Here is a 21,601-nt window from a genome sequence, read left to right as displayed (position 1 = left end):
GTGTAATTGCAACCTTTGGGTACGCAGCCAAATGGCTCCGTAGCTTTATGATGTGATTGAAAGAGGATTTTGTTTTTGCATGTGCTTGATCACAGTAGATATATGGGGCTCTAAGCAGAATTTGATACTGACAAATTTCTGCTCAAATTCTGAAAATGTGTGCATTATTAATCTGAGATCACGATAACAGAAAAAACATAAAGTTATAGAATAATATAATGCTTCACTTGAGTGAACAATCAAAATTGTGTGCCTTGTAAAAATATGCAGTTAAAATCACAGGTTTAACTACACCAAATGAGAAGACACACAAATCAGAGCAAATATCTTTTATGCTCTTAAATTACCAAAATTATTCCTACTTAATTCATGTTTATTTCTTAAAGTCTTAAAAAACCCCCAAAACTTTACAGTTTATCCAAAAGTTTTCACAGCACTTCACTTTTTCCACATTTAGTTATGTAGGTGATCAGAATCACCAACAAAACAATACTTTGTTGGTGACCAACAAAGTATTGGGCAAAAGCTGTGAACACTTATGTAAATCTGATTGATTTTTGAAAAATATATTTGCAAAACACTGAAAAATTTTCCACAGTTACACCAGGAACAAATTATTATGAGAAGGTTGTAGATACAGAAAACGTTCAAACAGATCATACAGTTTAAAGGGCATACTATGCTACCAAATAGCCTACTGAGTAAAAACATGTCTCTGTTATATTCTGTCTGTCTTAGTGGCATTAGCAAGAGTTTTTTTTAATGATTTAACTTTAAGCAGCAAAAAATAATTAGAATGAGAAGCATAATGATTATAAATTTAGACTCCAGAAATAAAAAAAAAATTGCGTAACCTTTAACCTTGGCGTGATCATTCTCATGTAAACACCTGTGATCGTGTCAGTGTCAGATAGCTAACAGGAGCGGGCAGAGTTGAGTAGCAGGTTGCACTTTTGTCCGGTTTATTTTCCAAAAATAATTAAAAAGGTAAGTTTATTTCATACCAGGGGTGTTATAATTCAATATTTGTCTTTCCCAGTTCAGCTCAATCGTAAGTTTCCACCTGAATCCTTTGAATTTGTTAAAGTCAATAACGGAAGTTAGCTTCTGTAGCTGAAGCTATGCTAGAACTGATGCTATTTCAAAATAACCGCCAAGAAGGATTTTTAGCACAGGGGATAAATAGCGTTTAGTTACAGTTTCCTTTGTCTGCGTGAGATGAAATGAAATGGACTTTGCACATTTACAAATTTTGAAAATAAAGTTTTGTTTGCTTTTTCGCCTGAATTGTTTCACGATTTAAGCTATCATTAGTGAAGAGACGGTCTTGTTTTATGGAGGGAACTTTTCTCCCTAAGGTGGGAGGCTCAACAAGACCTTGTTGTCTTCAATAAAACTGCGCTTGTCTTAATTTTCATATACCTTCAGTGAAAATATCTGTTGTTTGTAGAACTTATAGGAGTTCGTTGTGTTTTGTTTCAAATCCACTGAGATACTAAATTTAGCTACGACTTTAGGCGTCTAAATTTACATATTTTTTTATACTTTACTCATTTTCTTCTTTTATTTAACCATTTCTTTTAGGAAAATCTTGAAAATTCTGTCTAGTTTAAGTTTGTGTGGTGATTAGCAAAAAAAGGCATCTTACAGTCGTCGCTGTAGTTTTGTCTAGTTTGATTTCTACATTCTTTGTTTCCAAAATGCAAAACGTTCTTGTAATATTTCAGTCTTTTTTTTAATAGATCCCCAAACGTTATAGATCCTTTTAAAAGTTTTTGTTAACCTTACAATTTGTAATATTTTCTTTTAAATGGCTACTTGAATATGAATATGGATATATAAACTGCATTAGGTTATGTGTTAAGAATTATGGAAAATTTAAGAAGTGACAATACAAACACTACAAAAGGTATAAGAGGTATCTGAGAGATCAGCTAATGGCTCTTTAGGTATCATCATGCTGCTACAGTACTATTTCCTGTGTATTTTTCATGAATATAGCTGAAGAAATGAGACCAGTTAATTCTGTGACCATGAACAAAGTCTCCAAATGTCAAATTAAAATATTCTTTGTTCTGTTTTATTCGAAATAAGAAGTATTTTCTTATGTTGGGGAACCTTTTTACCCCACGGGTCATTCTGAAGTGGGAAAAACAAAATAATTTAATAAAGTATTTATTAGTAAAGCAATTTGGATAAAACTATAGTAAATAAAGTTCCTTTGCAAATCAGTGTGCATGTACTTATTTCTGTGTAGTTTTTTCTGATGTTTTCATGTTACTGGAAAGAGTTTCCTTAATCCTATTTATCTAGGAAGTTCAAATCTTTGGACCAGAGAGGGGATGATGAGTAAATGGAGAAAGTGGTTGTGTTGACTCACTGCAGGACCAATGGCATAAGTCAGAATAATTGAGCTGTATTATTGGCCCTGGGAGAGAGGGTACATTGTGTCCTTCTGTGCTAATATAGCCTGGCATGAATTTGATTTGACACTCTGTGCATCCTTAATACAGTTTTTTTTTTTTTTTTTTGTAAGATATTGAAGAAAACTGTCGATATTTAATGTGTTTTCCTTTTCTTAACAGACATGGACAATGAATCAAGTGCAAACACAATAGTCAGTCGCCAAAATCCACCAAGTAAAAACCACCTGAAGCCTCTTTCTGTCTATTCCCGGAGGGTCATGTGTGACCAACAGAAAGGTCCTCGTTCCCCAGTAGAGCCTCCTGATCCTTTTGTCAACTTCAAAATTAAAATAGTTAATGACTCTGGGAGAAAAAGGAAACTGGGGCATAGTGGCACGATCAATGACTACAACAGTCCATTGAAAAAGCAGTGTAGTTCCAATGCTCTGTCCCCAGACCTTGGCTGCTTTATGGACTACTCTAGCTCTCTTACTAGGAACAATTCACTATCCCCCTTTGCAGCCCCGTACCCTGTGCTTAAAGAAGAGACTGCAGCCAGGAGCGTAACTAAAGAAACTGTGAGCTCTCGGCTGGATTTGGAGCATGTTCAGTGTGGGTGCTCCAAAGAGGAGGTAGAGAAGACTGAGAAGATCGTCAAAAACATGTCATCTGTGTTCGACAATGACATTAATGAGATCTTATGCCTCAATCCACCAAAACTGGAGCTGGTCAAACCAACCATTAAGGAGGAAAAACCTGACGCTGGACCCGTGGAGGATGACAGAGGATACCTTTCTTCTGTCTTGCATTCAGAAGAATGCAAGACAGAAGATCCACCAGAGCAGCTGGGGCACGAGCAAGCTTCAACGGGTGCTCCGCACTTTTCTTTTTTAATCAAGGACAGTAGCGAGACTGTGACTGGACCACTGCTGGGGCCCGTTAAGTGTGATGGAAGCTTTTTAGAGGGAGAAGATGAGGTTTTTAATATTGGACAGCCAATATTTGAGTCCTCTATATGCCAGCCATCTGCTGAAGCAGAGCAGAAGAGTGGGCTGTCAGAAGCTCTTAAGACCGTAAACATATCCCAGACCTACAACTCTGGAGACTACACTGTGGACACTTTATATGAAACCACGTTGCCCTTACAGGTGCAGGTAAGTTGCCTCAGCTGTTCTAGTATATAAAGATCAGCTCCTTTCATTCTGTTGTGTTCACTCTAATGATCTTTGCCCTTCATTAAGGTGAAATCAAAAGTGGTGGTTCCAGGTCAGAGTGAGGGGATCAGCAAACCAGCAACCTCTACCCAATCAGAACAGAAGACGAGCTCTGCAGACAAAAAGAGGGACAAAGCTGTCAAGCGTGGAAGGGGTCACAGGTAGTTCAGTATCTAAACTGTCCTCTAGATGGAGCTGTGACTTCTTTCATGTACATGAATCTTTGTTTTTTTTAGACCCAAAATCCTTGACAACAGTATGGAATGGGAACATCATAAAAGGCAGTACATATTTTCTGTCAAAAGCCACATGACTGAAAATCCAGGTAGAGCTCAAGGTAAGAAACTATCCCCAGAAATTCCTTCTCTGGGAAGGAATTTCTTCCGATGATGTCTGCGTCGGTGAAAAAGACATCTGCTTTCTGCTTTTCTAGAGCTCTTCCTGCTTTAACAATGTTCAACTCAGGATAAATGTTTATCCAGAGTAAAATATTTAATGTTTACTGGAACAGAGAACATCAGTTGTTGGGATGATTTGAATGTTTCTGTCGATGTGCTGCTGTTGTGGCCATTTATGTAGAGTTTGCAAATTGTAATTTCTACTAATTTAGTTTTTTATTTTGGGAAGTTAGAATTTATTTAAGTTAGTTTAGATCCCAAATCTGTCGTTAATTTGTATATTTGAATTGATTAAATTATGTTGGTAATTGGATAGACCCTCCCATTAATTTGAGTAATTAAAAACACACCGGCTGCTTGGTGGAGGCATTGTCTGGCAAATGTTTGGTGTGTGGACGGGAGGTTTTTTTGTAAATGATTTTTTGACCACTTGTCACTTTTTTGTACTTGAAACGTCACATTAAGTTTATTTTCGTTTTTGGCTAAGTTGTAGGACATTTTTGGTAATTGTTTTGTTGCTAATTTTTTTTTTTTACAAGAAATAAAGAATATATTTTTTAAAACAAATCAAACCACCTGTTAACACCCACGGCCTTAGTTGGAATTTTGGTTTTTGGAAATGGAAGGCCGCAACAGCCGTGTTGGTCTTAAATTTAATTCCTAATGGTATTAAAAGGTCTCAGACTGAACTTACTGTAACCTGAAAGAGACACGATATTCATACATGTTATGGCGTTTCCACCGCAGGGCCATTTTCACACTTACCAGTTTTCTGGAGCTATTCATTTATCTGTTACCACTGGAGGAAAAAAATTAGATTAACGGGGACAATATGGAGCTAACATGGTGTTTATTGCAATAATAATACAAATTATGATTAAAAAGTACTGAAAAATTATTTTCATGGAACCAGCAGTAGGAAAGAAATTCATAGAAACATTAACTGCAACAATAATTAGTCATAAGTAATTGATTCTTGGAGTCAAGTTGGTTGGTCAGGCACTTGTTTTTTTTTTTTTAATTTAACACTGTTTTATGCTTTTGCCATTTGTGTAAAATTAAAGCCATGGAAATGGTTCTGAAAACTCCTCCCAGCTGATAGATTAGTATAACTTTTTTCCTAATCTGTTTATGGGTTAGTGGAAATGAACTGAGCTTCTCAAAAAGTTTGGCTATTCAGTTATTTCATATTTTAATAAGTAGAACAGAGGCAATTCTTTTTCACAGGTCCTTTGATCATGTTGTTAATAAAATTCATAATTTAGGCACCATTTTGTATTTTCTCAGGTTGTCTATGAAATAGAAATTGGTTGACAATCTGAAACATTTTAGTCTCTCAAACAACACACATAACAGCACTATAATTCATAACCTGCAAAATGCCTTTTTGTTCCGAAGGACCCATGACTGAACTTCTGGACTTGATGACGCATGTCGCCGGTCAGACGGGCTCTAATGGCTCTCAGTGGCAGCATCCCTCGGACCTCACATGCAGGTATTCACATCTTTGAATTGATCTGTGGTTTGAGGTTATGCCCCATTATAAAGAAAACTCAGAAGATGGTTTCTGCTGCTACTGAAACTGGGTCCCATAATAAAGGATGTTGATCTCAGCTGGGATTCTTGTAAGCTACAGAAGAACCAGTGAAGGAGTTGGGCATTTAAATTAAGTTTAATTCATTTTCTATTGAAGTCCTGGATGTTTGGTTCAACCGTAAAGGAGGAACAGAACAGTTGCCCAAACAAGAACCCATATAGACAGACCTGTAGTTTCTATGTTGTCCATCACTTTTAAAAACCTGTTGAGTTTCCTATAAAACCGTTTGCCCCAGATACGATATTCCAGTGACTTTACGTAAATTTCCTCAGGAATAGACATATTTAAGATGTCGTTGTTTTCAGAAATTACCAAAAACGCTTTGGGAACGAGACGCCAACCATGACCCTGAGTGAATGGCAGGCACAGAATAATACTCACCACCGGCGCTTCTCCAAAGTCCCCAAAATTTTCGAAAGAAGCCCCTATCCTTGAATGTGCACTTAAAGAGTAAACCACGTTGTATTTGCTCTACTCTATAAATCTGTATTGTATTTTATTAGACTAAATATCGGTGTTAGTGCCGTTTCTTTTTTCTTGGTTTTGTTGCATGTAATCTTGTGTGTTGGCTTTAAATGTTGCCTTTGTTTTTCTTAAATATTTTGCATGCACTTTCTTATATTAACGAATGTTTTAAGAGATTTTGATGTTATTCATGGTAAAGATTTATCTCTTGTGTGTTTACAGAAAATAGGTGGACCTACATATATGTGTTATTACTTTTATTTTTACTAGAAATGAAACAACCATAGTTTTAATACTCTTTTCATCTGTTGTTACTGATTTAAAGGATCAATCAGAGGTTTAGTTTGGCAGGGAGACCAGTAATGATGTTTGGCCTGTTCAGTTCATGTAGCGACTCTGGCTTTGTGTGATCGTCAGCTTCATTCTGAGTTCTCCTCCTACAGCAGTATCTGAGCGCTCTGCAGGTGGATGCTGACAGATTTAACGTGTGAATCTTATCAGTATGGGTGTCCTGCACTGAATAATCCATGCTGTTTAAGTCAAGACTTGTGCAGCTATTTACAGTACAGCAGTGTATTTCCTTCCCAGTTTATGAGCAGGATCACTGCAGCAAAAGAGTTACTGTTGATCTGGCATGCCATACAGTTGTACAGCTGTGTTTAGGCTATCCAAAAACAGGGGGGAAATATACTTAATACTAAGAATTGTGTTACTTTGAAGCTCAGTCTGGTTCTAATGTTGAGAAATTGATTTCACAAGTTTACTTACCTTTTTCTATTACAAGTTGCTGACTTTTCTGCGACTTGATGAGCCAGAAATCAGGTTGCTGGGTGTACTGATTTTGGATGATTTTCTTAAATTACACTCCTATTTCAGAGGAAATCTTTAGTTTTAATCAAAGTTTTGTAAACCTGTTTACCTTTAAAAAATAAAAAGAAAGTGAGTCACAGTCTTGACTTTCTTACGCAGAAAGCTTGTGTGCACCAAATTAAGAGCTCATTAAAACCTTTATTTGATTGGAAAATATTAGAATTTTATTTCATTTAAGCATTTACAAGTAAGCGTACACCGTTGTCTTCATAACTGAAGTGTAAAGATTGTGCATAATAGTTCAACCATGCTAGCCCTCATGACCGCTGTACAATGATCATAAATATGAAAGCACTAATAAAGCAGTTCATTTTTTTTTTCTAAAACATGCTTTTGATTCTCATTCCTGTGTTTAAAACAAAACAAACAAACACAACCAATGGGACAAAATCCACTGTCATTTTTAACGAGGTTTTTCCATCACAGTCTTCTACTGTTACACATTTTAAATACAGTTCAGTACACTTATCAAATGCCACACTGAAACTAAAACTTCTGTGGTTTGACCCCCAAAGGGCCCGGTTGGAATGTTGTTTTTCCTTACAGTCGTTACCATTTGTGGAGTGGTTAAGGAACAGAAATGTGTGCGCTATAAATCCTTGACGTATTCAAAATCTGCTTTAAAATTTTAAAATGGAGGATCTTTTGAGTTATTTATGGGGGGGGGTCCACATTTACATCAAATGAAAACAAATCAGTAAAGCGGTAAAATAGTTTACTTCGATTCAACTAGAAATGTTTTTTTTTTTGTTTTGCCTTAAATTGCCAGGTTAGTGAGATCAGTGGGTCAAAGCTGACATCCAAATTTAGTAGTGTCAGTTCACAAGCATTATGTCTAATATAGTATGTTTCAAACAGGCATGCTAACAATGGTGAAAAGTTATCATTGGGGAAAGAAACGCCCCAAACGGGGCTCATAAAGTTAATGACATTTATTTTTATCAACCCATCGACCCTCTGAGTCAGGATGTTTCTTTGTATGTTTCCACAATCCATTTCAGAAAGTTTCCTCCACAGTCTGGAAACTTTATAACTATCGTGTCTGTCATTTAAAGATTTTATATATAGTATTGTCTGTGTATTCATGCATTTCTCCATGATCTGTCTTCTCACTTTTTGCTGTTTTTTTTTTTTTTTTTTTTGCTTGTTTTAAAGTAAAATCTTCCTTGCTGTAGAAATACTTGCCATAAACTCATCAGGAACCTTTGTATTCATGCCTTAAATTTGGGATTCAAGTGCTGAAAATTCTAGAAATGCAAGTCTGGATTTTCCAGAGTGTAGAAAAGTCTGTATTATCAGACTGTTCCCCATCTCCTTTAAAAGTTGCTTTCACCCACCAGTCCGTCTGTTTTCCCATTTTTATCAGTTCCCTGTTGTTTCTGGATACTGCTTAAACTCATAGGGAACATTTGTGGTTCGACTTTACAAACTGACTTTATGTAAATTTCATTTTGGAAAAGGTTGGAATTTTATTTGAGGAATATTCCAGGTTCAACAAGGAAAATTTTTAAATAAAATTGAAAAATATTAGTAAAAGACTTAAAACTGGCATTCGAAGTCCAGTAGAACTGTTTGTCCATCAACCCATTTTCCCCACCATCAATTCATTTATCCTCATTTCCATCTTTTGTCATTTCCTCTTCTGTATAGCTTGTCCACTGGCGTAAAAGTGAATAATTTTAAAGTCTTGAGTCTGGGGAAAAATGCATCTCGACATGAAGAACGAGGAAAATAGTTTTGAATTAGTCATGATGATTCATCAGGACTGACAGGGGAAGCTAAATTGATTTTATTTTTCTATATTTAAGAAAGTTTCTCTTAAAAGATAGGATGGTGTAACACAAAGATTCATCTTCAAAAACCTTCCACCTGGTAACTTTACGTAAATCTGGACAATTTCAAAAAAGCATTTCTTCCAACATCCATCAAATTCGGTCAATAAAATTTGAGTATTTACACAAAAGGTTAAGATATACACTGAAATTGACAACAATTAAAGGAAATGTGCTCCTTTAAAAAAGTTGAGACTTTCTGTAAGTAGCTGTGGTGTATTGGTCATAATAAATAATGCTGGTAAATAAGTCAAAGTAAATATCCGAGTATCTGTTGCTGTGTAAATGAGCTTTGAGTCGTGTTTAGTTTGCTGTGAAGTGCTGATGTGGCTGCAGAACAACGAGAAGTTTGGCAAACGTTAAATGAGTTTAATTAGGTGGAAAGTCCCAACGAGCCTGACTTTAAAGTCACACTCTGACATCGGCCTCTGCTCACTGGAGAAGAAACGGTCTTGAACTTTTTCTCCATTTTTTTCTCTTTTTTCTAAGAGCTGTGCCAAAGATGTGAGAGTGAAAGCCGGATAATGACGATAAAAGCCTGCCATTAAATTAGTCATCGTTCTGTCCACTCCACTCGACTGTAACCTTCACCGATCACCATTTACCTCCTCCTTTTTCTTTGTACTGAAGACTGAAGGGGCGTCGGTGTTTCATGTTTTGGACTGTTTGCAGCCCATTTTCTGATTTCCACAAGCCAGAGCTTTTTTTCAGTGCTCGCTCCTACCATCTCCTCCTTTTGAACATAAAAGGCATAATGACATAATAAAAATTCATAAGAGTAGGTGATGTTTTTTTTTCTTTTTTGAAAAGTGCTTTTCATAAAACTGAACAGTTTTGACAAAATGTGATCTCCTAGCTTCCCTACAAATCGAGACATTTTCTACATCAACCTTATTCCACAAAGCCTCTAGACTGACTGTACTAAATAAGACATTTAAAATTTATTTACAAATCAGATACTTGCCAATTCCTCCAACTTGCATGTTATGTTTTCCTTTCACTTTGCACAAACATTTAAATACTGGGTGAAAGGTAAATGTAATGCCACAAAAGTGAGATACAACATCTTATAAGTAATGGGATACAATTGTTAAGGCAGTACTACTGAGTGTAAATCAGCCCTCAAATACATCATGTATGCGCTTACCACAATAGCTATTTTCATTACCATGGACTTTAAACACATGTTCGTAATAATTCAAAAAGTCTTGAAAGAAGCCCTTCTGTCTCGACATCTGTTCAGGATGCCGTAAAGAAGTCTCAGGGTTCCCCAGTTGGGCCCGATTTAAAAAATATTTTTTTCCATGCTTGCCAAGAGAAATATTTTTTTTTTTTTTCAACACAGCTGAAAAGGCTTTTTTGAGGATCACTTAAAAATGATACCCAAGGTTTATTCCAGCATACTTGAACGTCCAGTTTGTTCATCCGTGACATGCTGACAGTTTTCCTTTTTCCAGAGGATCCAGAGTTCAAGTCCGGACTTCCTTCGTTTCCTCTGAGGGGCTGTTATTGCTGATTGAAGGGATCTCTTCTCCTCAGACGTCCGCAGAGTCCAGCCCCGTTCATAGTTAATTAATTAGATGAATGAACTCCATTAGGGGAGTTCTGCTGCTCACAAAAATGACGTGAAATCCATCACGCTCAAAAAGAAAGACACCAGGAGGTACTAAAGGGCTCGTTCAGGGAGAGGAATGTTACATTTTAGAAGTCTATAATAAAAAAAGACGAGAGAAATTACAGGCCATACTTGAAGAACTATGTCATATATACGAGTTAATGACTGTGAGTGATTTTAGCCGACTGATCCCTCTAAAGCTGCTCTGGTGACATTGCAGCCTGTAGTGGAAATGGCTCTTTTTGTTACCTGGGTGGAGTCTGGATTCCCTGAGGGGGGAATACAAATGTACCAGAACAGCAAAGAGTCTCTGCACTTGGAGATTTACTGAAAAAAAAGCCCAAGCAGATACCAAAACATCAAACGCAGGGGTAAGCCCATGAGGAAATAAGCGTTAAAAGAAGCTTAAAGTACCACCCAGAAAAAGTTAAGTACAAATTCTTCCGGTAACGGTTTCTGGCTCTGTTTGATCAGCCGTGGTCCCTGGGGTTGGTTTGTCTGCAGTCTCTCCACAGCACTAAAAACCGTGACCCCAATGTACTGTCACTGAGCACAGACCCGCTGCTGAACTCTTCCTGCAGTCTTTCTGCTCTCCTGGAAAACGAGGCCGAGCTCGGCCTCATTCCGCCACGTCCCCTGGAGTCCCCTGCAGCTTCAGCTCCACACCAGAACCGGTGTTGAAGAAGAGAAAGCGGCGCCTGCACGCCTAGAGTCCCTCTGTCCCAGCGTCATCCTGACAGCTGACGGACCTAGAAGGGGCTCGTTGTTTGCATGAAGTCTTCTGAGTAAAGAAAAGACTTAACGGCAGTCACACCTCAATGATGTTGACAGATGTCAACCTGTTGTTGTTGTTGTTGTTGTTCTTGGGGAACTGTTGGAGGGGGGGAAAAAAAGAAACGTGAAGACTGTAAAAAAAAAAAAAAAAAAGGCAAACTTTAATGAGCATGAGAATGCCTTGGAGAATTTGCTTGGATCAGTAGTTTTCTGCACAGATGAGTGTGAAATGGGGCTCTGCAGTGTTCCAAGCAGGACAGTGCAAAGGTTTAATGTCGCAGCTAAAATCTGCATGTTTTGCTTTCAAGAAGCCAGACTTTCTCACAACTGTTTTAAGTGACCAAAATACTTGAGATCTGAGATTTTTATTTTTATGCCATTCTCTGCTTAGACGCAAAAGGTAAACGTGTTTCTTGTGTGAATGATTCTATTTTGTTTAATTCATAAATTGTGTAGATTAAAAAAAATAATTTAACTTGAAGTATTGTTTAATGTCTCGGTCTCTTGAGAATGCAATTTTGTGGAATTGGAATATATTTTTGAAGCCGTTATGTGAGAACAGTTCTAGTTAGTTTTATCTTCCAGGATTGATCGTTTACCTTCTTGGTCTTTCTGAAGTCTGACCAATATAATAATGTAGAATCCATCCTTACTATTGGTTGTGTAGCACAACATGGCCTTTTTCTGATTGGTTGATCAGACCACTGAGGTTTTGGACTCTCTTCACCTTAAAGATTTTGATCATGAAAGCTATTTCTGACTTGAATGTGTCTAAGCACAGTTGATCAATGTTAAAGCTTTAAAGTCATATTCATCAGCAGTTCCCCAAACAAGCCGAGGATATTTCAGTTTTTTCTTTGGTTGCTTCTGCACGAAAAATATTACAAGAAAGTCTGACTCTTTGGAAATGATGCGTGACTCAAGACTTTGTTACCGTATTAGAAATCACGACTCGGGTCCCTTTGAAGCAGAATGCTGCAGTCATGCACATAACGTCACCGTGTTTGAGCAGCGATGCGCCGATGCTCAGATGATGCCGAATGGAAAAACTAATGATGTGTCGGTGGAAAGTAAGTCGAGAAGTGGCCGGGACCATTCACCTGGCCAGTGTCGCTGAGAGGGGGAGGCGCCCAGGGGGGAGGAGGAGGAGCAGAGGGGTGGGTTATACCTTACTGCGCAGCAGGCCCCCCGTCGGGTGTTCAGGAGTGCTGCACTCCGAGGAGTTTTTGGCTTTGTCCTTGTTGTTGTTGGGCTCGTTGTCTTTGATTATGTCATATTGACGACAGAAGAGGGCAATCACACCTGAAGGGAGAAAACAAGTAGAGCGTCTGTTGTTCCATTTTTTTATTTTATTTTTTTAGGAAGCAGTGATGGTTGATTTGGCCTTGTTCTCACCTGCCCACATGATGAGTACGACCACAATGATGATGAGCTCTCCGGCCCTCAGCTGGGTTGCCTGACCCACCTCCTCCATGGTCACTTCGTCTGGAAAGGTCAAGAGGGAGAAGGCCATTGGCTATAAAAACTAAAATTGATTTCCTACAGTAACAAACGGGGATTTCTCATTAATCATTTTAATAACTTTGAAGATTTGCTTTAGGTACTCTATTCATTAAGAGAGCCAAGGTCATCTTATTTGGGCCTAGAACAAAAGTAACTCTAAGCCTTCTTTTATTATTGACATATTCATTAATATTTCCCTCACTATAATGAATTTACTATACATCTTGACCCACCACCATTGTTATGTCTGCATATTATGTACTTTAATAAGTCAGGGGTTATTAAATTAGTTGAGTAATGAGAGGGAGAGTTCAGAGTAATCATGGGTGTTGGTGAATTTGTTTAATAATATAGATAATTGCGATATTGTAGATGTTGGTCGCAATAAATTTCACTCAATTTATATAATTTAGAACGATGTGATAAAAAATGTTAAGATTCTTGAAGTAAAAAAGAAAAGTGAAATAATGCGAGGGTAAAAACAGTCAGGCTTTGTCAGTGTAATCAAGAGAGTGTGAATCCCTTGCTTTATGTTGACCGCTGTTCTTTGTTGGGAAAAACTGGACATCAGGAAAAGTTTAGAAATTTTCTACAAATATTGCAAAACAAAGATGATTTTTAAAAAAAATTCATGGCAACTTTGTCATTTCATGTTTTTTTTTTCTTCTTGAAAACCATGGCTGAAGTATCATTATTTGGTCCTTTTTTATGCTGAAACAAAAGGTTATGATTAAGTACAGATCTGATAACATTTTAAGTGGGATGTTTTAATCATATTTCAGTTATTTTGGCACATTTAAAACTTCAGAACATCAATGAAAACCAATAATATTTCAGTTCACATCATTCTACAATATACAGAGGAGTGATGTAGACAAGCAAAACTCTAAGATTTATGTTCTTTAGCTTATTAGTACGGAGAAGCTTTCGTCACTCATTGAGCCTGCCAGCTCCTCATAAACTATTCAGAGTGGTATTTCTTGTCTTCAAGCTCCTGTTCTCTGCAGGGATTTTTCCAAGAGTTTTCTCTCTCTGCAGCTTCAAAAGGTGTCACAGCACACTGCTGTAGAGCCGCTGCCGCCGACACTGAACTGCTCGACTGTCATTTAATCCAATTGGGGTTACGCTGACAGACTTTTTCCAGACAGCTCCTGTTCAAGACCTGTATTTGTACTCAAGAAGGCTTTTTGAACATTTTTTAGAACATTTTTTGTTAGAAAATTAGATTTTTTTTTTAATACATATTTTGTAGTTGACTTTTTCCAAAAAGTGTTTCTTGCGTTCAGTAAATCGTCTTCTGTTCTCTTCTTTAATGGCAGCGGAATATAGCGCAGGCTTAAAACAGTGAGGATTTTCTACTGATTTACACACAAACTCGGTGACAAAAGTCTTTTTTCCATGCACTGTTGTGTGACCTGAAGTTTACTGCGACACACAGAGCTTTCCGTCCTTTTATACGACAGCAGCGGGTGACATTTGGTGCGCCCCGTGTGCAGGATCCCCACGCTCCAGTGGCTTTTAGCAACAAGCAATTCTACCAATCGATTGGTCTCTTTAAAAGAAAAGAAAAAATCAAAGCACAACAGCCTGGGGCCCCTCAAGCTTTCAGCTGGCCGACCAAACTGGACTGACTGGTCACCTGGAACACCTGACAGAAGCCTGTTTGCTGCTGGGGCTTTTTTATAATTATATATATATATATCAGTCTTGAATGGCAATCAATATCCTTTTAAAGAAATGGCAAACATTTTTGGAAACAATTATTTGTTTGAAGGTCACAGCAGATGTTTCCCCCCCCCCCCCCTTATGGTAATCCTACATGTAGAAGAAAATGAAACTTGAAAGTGAAACAAAAGTAATCGCACGAAAACAAATAATCGCTTTGACTTTCCTGACTCTGCTTTGGAGAATATTTGGGTGGTTTAGTTAGTTATGTATTCAACAAATCTAGCCTTCACGTTTCTAGATGTGCAAAGCAGGAAGGAAGAGATATAGCTGTCCTTCAATTAAACTTTTAATAAAATACACAGATGTTTGAGGGTTGCAATGTGATAAAATGTAAAAAAAAAAAAAAAGTTTTCAACTTTGAACTTCAAATCAGTGAAGTTATTTTTAACTTGTTTTAGCTTTGCTCAAGGTAAAATGAGTCAATTCTTACCTTCTTGTTTTCATGATAAATAGAAGTTGTTTGTACAGCTGAATTTAAGCTTAAATCCCTGAGTGGTTTCTCTCTTTTTTTGTGTGTGTTGGCAATTTTGCTAATTCGTCTCTAATGCAGATGAGCTGAGAGACGTTTAATGGGCAAACATCAGAAAACATTTATGAAGGCAAAGTCTTCAAGCCTTAACAAAATGGTGGAAATCCTTCGTGACCACGCTTTGTATTTTCTTAACGCAGTACCACAGAGAGAAGCTTCACATTTATTAGATCCAAGGAGAGCAATCAGCCATGTTTGCAGTCTGTTCTTTTTCCACATGTGGCATCTGGTTCGAGCAACATTCCTGTCTTTCTCTTAACTCATTGCCACATCTTTTTGCATTGAGTACATGTTGTGTTGGCTTCTTTTCATCCCAGTTTTTTTGCTCTTTTGATCTCGTGTATCTCAATCCCATGACGAAAAATCTGACATTTCAGGCTCATCCTTTGCTCTCAGAGATCAGTGTAATACAGTAAGGCAGAGCAGCTGAAAGGGAACCGTGAAAACCTCGTTTTATTCCTCAGGATGTTCCCCCAGCATGTCTAGACAACAGCTGCACTGAGATCTGCTCCCATTCTGTAGACTGCACCACTGTCTGCTAACAAACTCCTCTGTTCGTGTCAGATTTACAGCACTATTTGCTTTTCATGTTCTTAAATCTGTTCCAGTATTAATCATATCTCTGAGTGATCTACAGAAATGTTGCAAAAAGAGGTGTTGTAAATGTAAAAGAAACAAAATGAGGTTATTCTGAGACTTAGTGCAACAGATTTGATCATATAACGTGTGTCTTTCCAGGTTTTTGTGATTTAAAATAAAAATCAATCAGAATTTTCCTACTTTTAATGTGGCATATTAAGTATTTTCAACTAAAAACAAATATTTGCGTAATATATAATTATACAATATTTAATATGTGTTATTAGTGAGGAGAGGAGCATTAAAAATCCACAAACATGGCACAATAAATAACTAGGGAGAATATCAGACAATTTCGGCTTTACCGAAACTGGATATTCTCTATATTCTGGTGAAAAAGTGAGGCTGAAGTTATTTGTGGATCCTGCCAATGAGATCAAAAGCTACACAGGGTTTGGTTGGTACTGGTTGTGTTCACCATGTACCCAGAATCATGTGTCCTACTTAAGTCTGGCCGAAGGAGGACTGAAGTCTGTTCTTCCCCACAAAAAAACCTTCCAGATCCGACCGAAGTCTTTAAACTCTTGGACACAATTACAAAACGTCTCAGAATTAACAAAAGAGCGGATGCAAGAGAGGTTTTGAATAAGTTCAGGGCTAAATCTTATGAAGGTCTCTGACAAGAGACGCGTTCAAAATCTGATGGAGGCCAGAGTGGGCAAATGACACCAAAGGGTAGAAAATGTTTTGAAATAATTTATCATAGTTTAATTCCCCCCACCCCTTCTTATATTTATTATAAATCTAGAATCTTTAATAAATGGAATCTGCTTTTTATTTTGAGTTTTTGCATTTTAGCATTTCTTCTCCTGTCCACATTTGTGCTGGAACTGAGTTGAGTTTGATCAGCGTCTCAGTCATTTTGTAAAACAAGCATCGCTTTGAATGCTACTGTAACAACAATTTCCTGTGAATTGAATTACAAGATGTTTACTCAGAGAAAAGCTGCTCCTCTGCCACAGCAAAATGCTCCTCTGTTCTAACCCAGTCGAGTTAATTAAACAGACATCCTTGAGAAAGCACCGCGAACGAAAAAAAACGGAGGACGACTGGTACTGGTGCCAAACCGCGAAGAGGTGGTCTCTGCGGATGTTGAATCTTTGATGATAGGAAAAGGTGCGGAAGTGGAAATCTTTTTTTATTTCCCAGTGAACAGGGGCTCGACGTCGAAACACTTCATTTGTTTTAAAGTGCAAGCAGCGATAACCTGGAGAGGTGAAAATTTAACTTAGTCCTGAAAGCATGTTTTCCCATCTTTTTAGAAAATGAGTGCATATTTCTGTTTTCTTTCACTGTAATTTTATTTTACTGCAAAAATGAATTACCATCCGTGTTAAAAGTGTTTTTGTGTGTGCGCTAGAAACCTCCATCCCCAAAAAACAAAAACAATTTCTGTCCATTTGTGTGAACTATTTAGTGTTTGGAGTGACAAAAGCAACAACGTGTAATTACACAAAATTGAAAAAAAGAAAGAAGATCCAATTAAAAAGTGTTTGCTTGTGTTCTGCGCGGTGATTGAGCTCACTAAATTCTTCCCTGCTGCATAAATAACACTCAGACAACGTATTCAGTATTAATTAGGTCTTGGTGGTCGCCGGCGCATCTCTTCAGTGTTTCGCGCTGATTGTTTTTATGTTCTACATGTTTCCTGGCAGCCCACTTACAGCCACAGCGAGAAGTTCAGACTCCCTCTGGCTCCAAACAGTGCGGAGCATCGCGGCAGCTCATGTGAGAGAGGAGTGCAAATGAGAGGGGGAATAGATGGAGCAATGGCTCAGCCAAAAGCACATCGATTCTCCACCCCTTACAGCTTCCTTACTACCTCCTCCGTCTGTCTGATAAATGCCTTTCCTCATTTTGGTTTACAGTGGTGCTGTGCAGGGCGCATACAGAGTGGCTCTAGCAGAAAAACATCAATAAACAGTGAAGTATGCTTCCCCTGTCGGGCGTTTTGCTCCTTAGCTGTAGTCAGTAGGGGAGAGATGGAGCAGTCTGTTGTGAAATTTCATTTCATGCTTTGTTGTGTCTATTGATTTCTTTTGGATTTTTAGGCTAAATCTGTCACTGTATTGTCAAAAGGCCAAGTCCCTTTCGTACTTATGCCCTAAAAAAAGGAGCAGAAGAGCTCTCCTCCATCCTTGTAGGTGTAAATGACTGAACGAGTGAGCGTATTTGCATGTGGCTATTTACTCTTAGAGGCCTGCGTCTCGGCCTCCTTTGGGGTTCGGAAGCGCAGCGGTTCGCTCAGCGGGCTCGTCCCGGACATGCTGACGGACTGGACGTGCACTATGTAGTCTGTCTCCTCCTCCAAGTCCCATAATGCACAGGAGCGCGTGGTGGTGTTGACTTCCTGGATCAACCGCAGCATGCGCACATCTTTCTTCTGTTGAAGCAGGAAACGACATGGGGGTTGACTGATTAAACAAAGACTTGAAAACACACACACATAATAAAGGTGAGGTAAAGCCAGGACATGCCGCAGTCACCACTGAGTACCAGGAGGGCTTTTGTGACATTTTTTATTGGAATATGCATCGTCCCATCTTTGCATCTTGGCAAACGCAGAGTTATTTCATTTGCAAAATGGGTAAACTGGAAGCAAAAGGATCTCTGCGACTGATCAAAGAGGCACCATCGAGCTGTCCAGACAGCATGAATGAAAGCTCCTTGATGGTTTGATCTCTCTGGTATTCAGAGACGTGTGTGCTGTGTACATAGCCTTAAAAGATATTCAACTTTAAATGCAGTAGCATAATCTCACCGTTCAAAAAATAAGTCCAGCCTTTAATTTCAAAACATTTAGTCAGTGATAACGAAAAAAAACCCAACTTTTAAATATTATGATTGTTGCTAGTTCTATCAGTCTCTTAGCCCACACGTGTCAAACTCAAGGCCCTGGGGCCAAATCTGGCCCACCATAGCTTTTTATGTGGCCCTCTCAACTCCAAATATCATCTATTAAATCTCTCAATTTTTTCAAAAATCTGCAAAATTCACATAAGATCAACAGATTCCCACATTTTTACTGATTTTACTGCAAATCTTTATCGCAAGTGGTAAAAGCAAATATTGGGTTTAAGTGACTGCTGCTTCAGCCTTCCTTGATATCAAGTCATACTCAGAGTAATAAAAAAAACTCATATTTAATATCATACATTAGCAAAAATGTTGTAAAAATTCCTTGCAAATATTTCTAATTTAGTACCACATCTGTGATTTTGATTGAAAAACGATCAGAAATCCTGGAGGGACAGCTATTTATTCATATCTTACTAGTTTAATGGGTTTTATCAATACGTTCTGGTGCAACCGGCCCTTTAAAAACACTCAAATGTTTGATGTGGCCCAAAATGAAACTGAGTTTGCCTCAGACTGATCAGTTTCTTACAGTTTCTAATTTGTAATCTGTAACCATTTATTTACCAGAAGTTTAAATCTGATATGATGCAGAAGGCCATTTCTTTCAGCCCCTAAAAAAGGCTGAATGAGTTTGTTCAGAAGAGAAAGGAGCATAGACTGTGTTTAACCCAATCTCCAGCATCTCTTCCATCAAAAATAAGTACCTTTAGAAGAAAATGATTTCCACCTCATTTCTTAAGCATCTTAAGATACTGTGAAACGTGATACATGCTCATTAGCATTCTGAATACATACTGTGAGCTCTCTAGCTCTGCAAAGCTAGTAAGAAACTCGTATTTTATTTTCCTTCAACTTCTCAAAACACTTTTTTGCTACACAAAATCCCAATGAAAATACATTAACATTTGTGTGCAAACGGTTGTTCGAAAGCGCTGCAGCCCCGTGCAGGCTGCCAGCACAAACATTCACCCAAACAACCAAGTGGCTGCAGTCTCATATTTAATAGAGCAAGAGAACAATGCTACAGAACCTTTTCATTTCTAATTCTATGAATAATTGATCATGCAAGTCCTCAAATTCCCAAACTGTTCCTTACAAAAACAAGCAAGTGCGTTATTGAAACAGTGCAAATGCACATATAATACACATTATTGTCCGAACTGATGTTTTCCAGACAGAAAACATCAGTTGCTGTATATCCCCTGTCTGTGGAGTTATGTGTGTGTGTGTGTGTGTGGATGTAAAATGAGGTGAATGAAGTTAAATGTTTTGCCTATTTAGTCTAATAACACACCTCAGCGTCTTTTCGTAAATCCATATCTTCTTCACCTTGTTGTGTTTTGTCCACTGATGTCTCCTACACAATCTGCTACTCACCTGCTGTGTGATGGCAAAGCCAATGACGGGGTCTCCCTCGGGGATGTCCCATGACACCACAGCAGAGTTTGCTTTCACCTCTTTGATGGTCACATTGACGGGAGGCGACAGGCTATCTGCAAACAATGAGACGGGAAGAAAAGCCTTTTGTTCACGCTCTAATATAAAGTGATAAAGTAAAAGCTCCGTTTTCTGCATTCTGCTGCAACGTCCACCGGCACGGCGGGAAGCCGAGTTCGTTGGTGTGAATAAATGGCTCAGCGGAATCCATTTTATGAGCTTGGGATTCATAGTGGGAAGTAGGAAGAGGAAAAACAGTGAAAAATGCTGTTTTTCTTTGGCTGCACCCCCAAGAAATAAGGGAGACTGTAGATATGAGCTTACTTTGTGTACTAGTGCATATTAAGGTAAATTTGGTCCCTACCCTCTACAAATACCTGGAGTCCATATAGTCCAAAATTTAACAGCAGGAAACAGTATAAAATAGTAAAAAAAAAAAAAAAGTAATGAAAAATGACAGAGAAGATAAGGTGTTGCTCAGTTGATGTTGTTAGTTACTTTCATTGTCTACAGATGAAACCATCAGAGGTCAGTTTTAGTTTTCCAGGTCAGTAATTGTACATCTAGACTTTGCTGTGTGATCCTCCTCCAACCTGTTGATGCTCAGTGTCAGTCAGATAAGCTGGAAGGTCGTTACACTATTTTCTTGCAGGCGATGAAGCTACTGCTACCCCTCATTCTAATTAAAGTCAGACTGTTTAAAATGTACAGGCAGGTGCGGCATGTCCACCACGGCCAGCATGCAGTCACAGTTTTAGCGTTTATCATAAAGTACCTTTTTGGAGGCGTAAATACATCCCAAACTCACCACATTTTGCTTAAAAATCTGTCACAGTTATTTCCAGGATTGTTAAAACTTCGATGTAGAGACAATTTGCAGGCAAAGCGTTGAGTGCACTGGCGCGTCATTTCTAGCAACCCACCGTTGCTGCTTAGGCCAGATTGCTGCCGAGGTTTGCAGCAAAAGAAAAATATAATTTTTTTTGTGTGTAAATACCATATGAAACCGTGGTAGTTATACAGTAGCTACGTGGGAGAAAATCGAATAAAATCAGTTTTTTGGTTAGTTTAAACTTTTGTTAGTGTGAAGCTTTGATCTTCACGTGCTTTTAAATCAAGTCCCTGAAATGAAAGTCTTTTTGGTTTTCATATACTGTTGTGGAATGAAACACCCATATCGTTGTTTATAAATAATACATTAAAGAAAAACCTTAAAAATAGTCCCATTAAACTCTTTATGTATTCATCCAATTTGTATTTTGACTACAAGCTTTAATATTTAGCAAGTCTTTATTGAAATTTCCCACTTTCTGTCTCTTTGTAAGTATTTGAAAACAAGAGCAATAAAATGCTCCAACACGAACCGATATGTAGAGACTCTAACAACTTTTGACTCATTATCAGAATACGTCTAACGACTAAACAACTGTGTGTCTCCGCGCCGTGCTTTTGGTTTGGTATCAAGTTCCAAACCCACCTCCGGTTTAATTAGGTTCACACTCTACAAGAGCTGCGAATAATAATTTGCCTTTATTACGTAATTAGTTGTGAGATTATGTGTTGCTCCTGGTGCACTTTGGTGGCCTCAGCTGCTGGGGACTTGGAGTCGGTAATTATGAAGCTCAAGGCTGCACACGAGTGTAGATCACATTATTAAAGGAACGGCAAGCTAAGGGAAAGAACAAATGATCTGTTAAAGGTTCTGATATAAAGCGGGGGCTCATAATGAACTTTTA

General features: G+C 38.1%; 2 protein-coding genes across 2 annotated transcripts; one reads left to right on the top strand and one right to left on the bottom strand.

Annotated features, from left to right (window-relative positions):
* Positions 1-866: 866 nt before the first annotated feature.
* Positions 867-7,275, top strand: s100pbp (S100P binding protein). The gene is made up of 6 exons (XM_014987790.2): positions 867-987; positions 2,586-3,559; positions 3,647-3,780; positions 3,856-3,956; positions 5,416-5,512; positions 5,920-7,275. The coding sequence occupies exons 2-6, from the start codon at positions 2,588-2,590 to the stop codon at positions 6,047-6,049; spliced, it is 1,434 nt and encodes a 477-aa protein (XP_014843276.2). The 5' UTR covers positions 867-987; positions 2,586-2,587; the 3' UTR covers positions 6,050-7,275.
* A 4,067-nt stretch (positions 7,276-11,342) lies between these two features.
* On the bottom strand, positions 11,343-20,762 carry fndc5a (fibronectin type III domain containing 5a). Its single transcript, XM_088002693.1, has 4 exons — positions 19,806-20,762; positions 17,756-17,952; positions 12,566-12,657; positions 11,343-12,472 (listed from the first exon to the last, which is right to left on the bottom strand). Exons 1-4 carry the CDS (start codon positions 20,094-20,096, stop codon positions 12,333-12,335), a joined length of 720 nt encoding a protein of 239 aa, XP_087858819.1. The 5' UTR covers positions 20,097-20,762; the 3' UTR covers positions 11,343-12,332.
* Positions 20,763-21,601: the final 839 nt, after the last annotated feature.

Source organism: Poecilia mexicana, unplaced genomic scaffold (assembly GCF_051168715.1).
Source record: "Poecilia mexicana isolate PSO_F unplaced genomic scaffold, ASM5116871v1 scaffold_22, whole genome shotgun sequence".
In the NCBI taxonomy this organism is placed as follows: Eukaryota; Metazoa; Chordata; class Actinopteri; order Cyprinodontiformes; family Poeciliidae; genus Poecilia; species Poecilia mexicana.
The sequence above is the reverse complement of the archived record's forward strand: the minus strand, read 5'-3'. Positions and strand labels throughout refer to the sequence as shown.

Excerpts from the sequence above, each read along its gene's own strand:
- s100pbp (XM_014987790.2), top strand. The coding sequence starts at position 2,588 with ATGGACAATGAATCAAGTGCAAACACAATAGTCAGTCGCCAAAATCCA. Across the intron at positions 3,781-3,855 it reads AAGCGTGGAAGGGGTCACAG|ACCCAAAATCCTTGACAACA; the intron begins GTAGTTCAGTAT and ends TGTTTTTTTTAG. Across the intron at positions 3,957-5,415 it reads AAATCCAGGTAGAGCTCAAG|GACCCATGACTGAACTTCTG; the intron begins GTAAGAAACTAT and ends TTTGTTCCGAAG.
- fndc5a (XM_088002693.1), bottom strand. The coding sequence starts at position 20,096 with ATGAATCCCAAGCTCATAAAATGGATTCCGCTGAGCCATTTATTCACA. Across the intron at positions 17,953-19,805 it reads GCTTTGCCATCACACAGCAG|AAGAAAGATGTGCGCATGCT; the intron begins GTGAGTAGCAGA and ends CTGCTTCAACAG. Across the intron at positions 12,658-17,755 it reads ACGCAGGCCTCTAAGAGTAA|AGACGAAGTGACCATGGAGG; the intron begins ATAGCCACATGC and ends CTTGACCTTTCC.